Raw genomic sequence first — 5430 nt, forward strand, 5'->3', positions numbered from 1 at the left:
CTGTTAAAATTATAAATTACAGGGGCGCCTGGCTGGTTGAGCTGAATTAAGCATGTCACTCCTAATTTCGGCTCAAGTCATGATCTCAGGGTTGTGAACTCAAGCCCCACGCTTGGCACAGAGCCTGCTTGGGATTCTCTCCTTCTCTCTGTGTCCCTCCCCACCCCCAGGTCATGCTCCCTCAATCAATCAATCAATCAATCAATTACAGTGCTCGATTTTCAAATGTAAAATTAAACTTATATTCCCAGGGAACCCCCTCCCCCACCTTAGTCATGATGCAGAATCATTTTTGTTTATTTTAGGAATCAATCTGCTAATATATCGTTACAGATTTTTGCATCTTTGTTTTTGAGGAACATAATTTTTCTTTTTTTATGTGTAATTTTTCTTTTGTTTAAATGACATTGCAATGCTATAAGGAAGGGTTATGCTGATTTCACAAAATACATTGAGAAGTGTTTTTTCTTCCTCTGTTTTCCGAGTGTGTGTAAAGTCAGTATTATTTCTTTCTTAAATGTTTGATAAAATTCACAAGTTAAGTATGTGGTTATCTTTGTGGGAAGATTTTTCATTACAAATTCAAGTTCTCTACAGAGAGAGGAGTAGAGGATGGATAGAGTTCCCACAATATTGCAGCAAAATTGTCTTTATTTAAAATCAGGGCCTGCAGCTTGAGGCCATTCCATATGAGCATATACGTGGCCTGGTGTCCAGAGTTCTCCTTATGCCCTTTCATTCTGTTGCTTCCTGGATCATCACCCAAACCTATGGAAACAAGAAAAGGTCCCAGATAGTGAACTGTCAGAACAGGCAAATCAGTTAATACCCGTGGGTCCAGCACCCTGAAGACAGCTTTTGTTTCTGCAGTCCATACATATTGAGCCTTTGCCATGCACTCAGCTCAGAGTTAACAGATGGAAATAAGGGGAGCAGTGGGGAACACCCCATTGCTTCTGAGTCAAGAATGAAAAGGCAAATCCCTCTAGTTGGTGTCTGGGGGGAGGAGGCAGAGAGAACAGACAGCAAACACGCGCCTGACCTGGTGAGCTCAGGCTCTGCTCAGAACCGGGAAAAGTGGCTGAAGCTCAGGGAGAAGCAGGTCTCTTGTGTTTCTCTCTCAGGCTGAGGTCTGAACTGGGAGGCTTCCTGGACCGGACTCTCCACACCCAGCAACGGGATCCCAATAGGCAGGCAAGCGGGGCTGCAACACCTGCATTCCTAGCAGTCGGGTAGAGGGTCCCCAGGGTCAGAATCAGATTCCCAGGCTTCTCCCTGGGTCTCCACACGCAAAATGTTCTCAGTGGAGCCAAGAGCACCTGCATGTTTAACAAGCTCCCAGGTGACCAGGTGACCAGGTGACCAGGCGCAGCACCCAACCTAACTCCTCAAATGACGGGGGAGGGAGAGCCTCCAGAATAACGCTAAGAAGTCAGGATTCCGGGCTCTTGGTTCTGCAAAGCAGCCGGCTGGCTGAGGAACCTTCCGGTCTCCCTATGTATTCGGGGTACTCACTGTACCCCACTTTAATCCTGCCACACATTCCAAGGTGTGGGGTCGGGGGCAGTAATGGGGTGCTGCCGCCAGATGGACTTGGGCTCCGTGAACTCAGGAAATCATTTCACTTCTTGGAGTTTTAGTTTCTTACTACAAATATAGATAAAGATCCCCTTTCAAAGAGTTTTTTAAGGATGACGTGAGCTAGTGCATATCAAGCATGTCCCACAGTGCCTGGTACAAAGCAGACCCCCGGTGTCAGCCGGTACTATTCATTAACAGGCTGTGACCTCCAAGAGGGCAGGCAACGTGCCTTTTGTTTCTCCTGCTAGAGCTGGTTACAGACCAGTCAGCCACGTTTGTGGAGCTGAAGGAAGCTAAATCTGTTGGTGCTGAATGAAGACCAGAGGCGCCTGCAAATACAAAGCATGTGGGTATACATGCCCTTCCCCCACCTCCACACACACCTTCCCCACTCGCTTCCCTCCACTTCCTGTCTTTGCGCGTCACCCCTTCTCTCCTTCAAGATTATCTTTCATGTTGTGTAGTAGGAGTAATAATATAGTTAGTGACTACCGAGGTCTAGCCACGGGTCTGGCACTGTCCTCAGCTCCTCCGCTGCATTATCCCAGTGAATCCTCACAACGGCCCTGGGAGGCAGGCACTGGCATGATCTCCATTGCAAGGTGAGTCAATGGAGGAGGACAGAGGTCAGGGGCCTCTCCCAAGTCACACAGCTTGAACATGGTGCAGAAGCCAGGCAGACTTCGTGCTCCAGACACCTGAGGAGTGTGTGTGTGTGTGTGTGTGTGTGTGTGTGTGTGTAGTGTGGCCGTGGTGGTGGCATGTGTGTGTGTGTTTGTGTGTGTGTGCATGTGTATGCATGTGTAGGGAGGGTTAGTGGGAGAGAGTATTGGGAACACATACCCTCTGCACCACGCCAGCCCCCCGCAGTCCCCACAGAGCTACCTAGCTCCCAGCACTATGGAGCTCGTCCTTTCACACTTGCCAACAGGAAGCTATCCATTCCTACTGCCCTTTGCAGAAGAGAGAAAAAGCAGCAAGGAGGCCAAAGCAGGAGGAGAGAGCTGCTCATAGGAAGTCACTGGCTTCTTCTGCCCCAGCCTGTCCTCATTCTGTCCTCTCTTGGCTGACGGATGAGCCAAGCCCCCAGCGCACTAACGGAGTGTCTGCCAGGGCCAGTACTGTGCTCACTGTAGGCCTCCCCTGACCAGCCTGAACCCATGGTGCTGACGAGCTTCCTGTCCACACGATGAAGTTCTACAAGCTGTGTGCTGTCACGTCAGCAGGGTGGCATAGCCCGACAGGATGCCCAATCTCACCCTCGGAACAGATCTCCTCCTACTGTTTCATGAATCTGGTGCCCAGCCGGTGATCCCGGCTAGAGAGTGTCTAACCGGGTGGGGTGATGGACATTCCCACAGGTTGAGCTTGGCTGTCCTTGGAAGCACCCTGAACGTAGCGCCAAGGGTTCCAGAGGGCCGAGACAATCTTCCTGTATTCCCTCCGGAAGTCCTAGTTCAGGAGCCCATAGACCATGGCACTAAGGGAGCTGTTGAAATAAGCCGGGAAGTAGCTGGGCACAAAGAGCCCCTCTGGGACCTGCGGAGCTATTTCTTCTGGGTCAATGGCCACAGTGAGGCCAATGCCGTTCAGCGGGGCCCAGCAGAGAGTGAAGATCACAAACACCATGAACGTGGTCAGAAAGCTCTGGACGTCGCTGGGCTTGGGGCACAGCTTGGTCACCGACTTGGCCTTCCTGCGGGCCTGGAGCACCAGGGTCTGGGTGAGCAGGTAGCAGCAGGACACGACAGCGATGGGGAGGAGGACGTGAAGGACCAGCACCGCCAGCATGTACCGGGGCTGGCCGTCTGGGGGAAGGTGCAGGAGTAGACGCATGGGTCGGACTGCAGGGACCCCAAGAGGAAGTTGGGCACCAAGGCCCCCGCGGTGAGGAGCCAGATGAGGCAGGTGTAGACGGGCGTGTGCCAGGGCCAGCAGATCTGTCAGTAGGCCATGTCGCGGCAGACGTAGCAGCAGCAGCTACAGGCAATGGCAGTGATGCTGAAGACGGAGCCCATGACGCTCAGGCCCATCACGAAGGCACTGGCCTTGCTGTGCGCCTCCCCCAGGGCCCAGCCATCATGGAAGATGGCCGCGAGGATGAACGAATGGAAGACGGCCTCGGAGATGAGCGGGTACGGGTGCAAGGCCGCCACCAGGTCAGCCTATGCCAAAGTCAGTGAGAACAAATTACCTGGAGCAGGAAAGAGGGAGCAAGAGTCAGCAAGAGACCCCACAGTTCCTAGCTTGTAGAATAGTCTACCCTTTATCCAGTCACTTAAGAGTAACTCAGCACTGTTAGCAGTGGGGTTGGAGACCTAGTGGCTTTTAGAGACATGGAGTTCGGCTCAAACGCCTGTCTGCTACACACAGCGTGGCTCGGGCAAGTTACTCAGGGGCTTCAACACGCCAAGCCTCATTGTTCTCATCTGTAGAATGGGAATAGTGATTCCTACTTTATACTAGAGCTGCGAGGATCAGATAATGGTGCCAAGTCCTGGGGGCGCCATGGGGGCTCATGAACACGACTGTTTTCACCGTACAGCACAGGTACTCAGGAGCTTTGCGTCGCTGACGCCCAGAAAGTATTCTAAGGGAGAAGCACCTGAGAATCAGGAAAGCGGCTTCCCTAGCTCCCTCCCCGCCAACATGACAGCTGCCTACAAGTGTCTCTGACAGTCTCATTTGCGCCTTCTCCCGCGCTGGTCAACAGGCTACTTGCTAAGTGTCTTTACTTCAGTTTTCTAAATGTGGATTGCATTTTGCAGGTGGGATGGAAGAAAGGTTTGGGAGACGGATGAGCCAAGCCCCCAGCGCACTAACGGAGTGTCTGCCAGGGCTGGTACTGTGCTCACTGTAGTTCTCCCCTGACCAGCCTGAACCTGTGGTGCTGACGAGCTTCCTGTCCACACGATGAAGTTCTACAAGCTGTGTGCTGTCACGTCAGCAGGGAGGCATAGCCCAGCAGGCTGCCCGATCTCACCCTCAGAACAGATCTCCTCCTACTGTTTCATGAATCTGGTGCCCAGCCGGTGATCCCGGCTAGAGAGTGTCTAACCGGGTGGGGTGATGGGCATTCCCACAGGTGGAGCTTGGCTGTCCTTGGAAGCACCCTGAACGTAGCGCCAAGGGTTCCAGAGGGCCGAGACAATCTTCCTGTATTCCCTCTGGAAGTCCTAGTTCAGGAGCCCATAGACCATGGCACTAAGGGAGCTGTTGAAATAAGCCGGGAAGCAGCTGGGCACAAAGAGCCCCTCCGGGACCTGCGGAGCTATTTCTTCTGGGTCAATGGCCACAGCGAGGCCAATGCCATTCAGTGGGGCCCAGCAGAGAGTGAAGATCACAAACACCACGAATGTGGTCAGAAAGCTCTGGACGTCGCTGGGTTTGGGGCGCAGCTTGGTCACCGACTTGGCCTTCCTGCAGGCCTGGAGCACCAGGGTCTGGGTGAGCAGGTAGCAGCAGGACACGACAGCGATGGGGAGGAGGATGTGAAGGACCAGCACCGCCAGCATGTACCGGGGCTGGCCGTCTGGGGTAAGGTGCAGGAGTAGATGCGTGGGTCGGACTGCAGAGACCCCGAGAGGAAGTTGGGCACCAAGGCCCCCGCAGTGAGGAGCCAGATGAGGCAGGTGTAGACGGGTGTGTGCCAGGGCCAGCAGATCCGTCAGTAGGCCACGTCGCGGCAGACATAGCAGCAGCAGCTACAGGCAATGGCAGTGATGCTGAAGACGGAGCCCATGATGCTCAGGCCCATCACGAAGGCACTGGCCTTGCCGTGCGCCTCCCCCAGGGCCCAGCCATCATGGAAGATGGCCGCGAGGATGAACGAATGGAAGACGGCCTCGG

At 53.8% G+C, this 5430-nt stretch overlaps 1 protein-coding gene and 1 pseudogene across 1 annotated transcript in view; both read right to left on the reverse strand.

Moving 5' to 3' along the window:
- Nucleotides 1–2910: 2910 nt before the first annotated feature.
- LOC117803518 lies at nt 2911–4266 on the reverse strand (annotated as a pseudogene).
- Nucleotides 4267–4634: 368 nt separating this feature from the next.
- Nucleotides 4635–5430, reverse strand: part of LOC105238307 (melatonin receptor type 1B) — an 8643-nt gene continuing 7847 nt past the window's right edge. Inside the window, 2 exon segments of the mRNA XM_034667589.1 lie at nt 4635–5104; nt 5107–5425. Coding sequence (XP_034523480.1) covers nt 4635–5104; nt 5107–5425 — 789 coding nt within the window.

The sequence above is a fragment of the Ailuropoda melanoleuca genome, chromosome 8, assembly GCF_002007445.2.
Source record: "Ailuropoda melanoleuca isolate Jingjing chromosome 8, ASM200744v2, whole genome shotgun sequence".
NCBI lineage: Eukaryota > Metazoa > Chordata > Mammalia > Carnivora > Ursidae > Ailuropoda > Ailuropoda melanoleuca.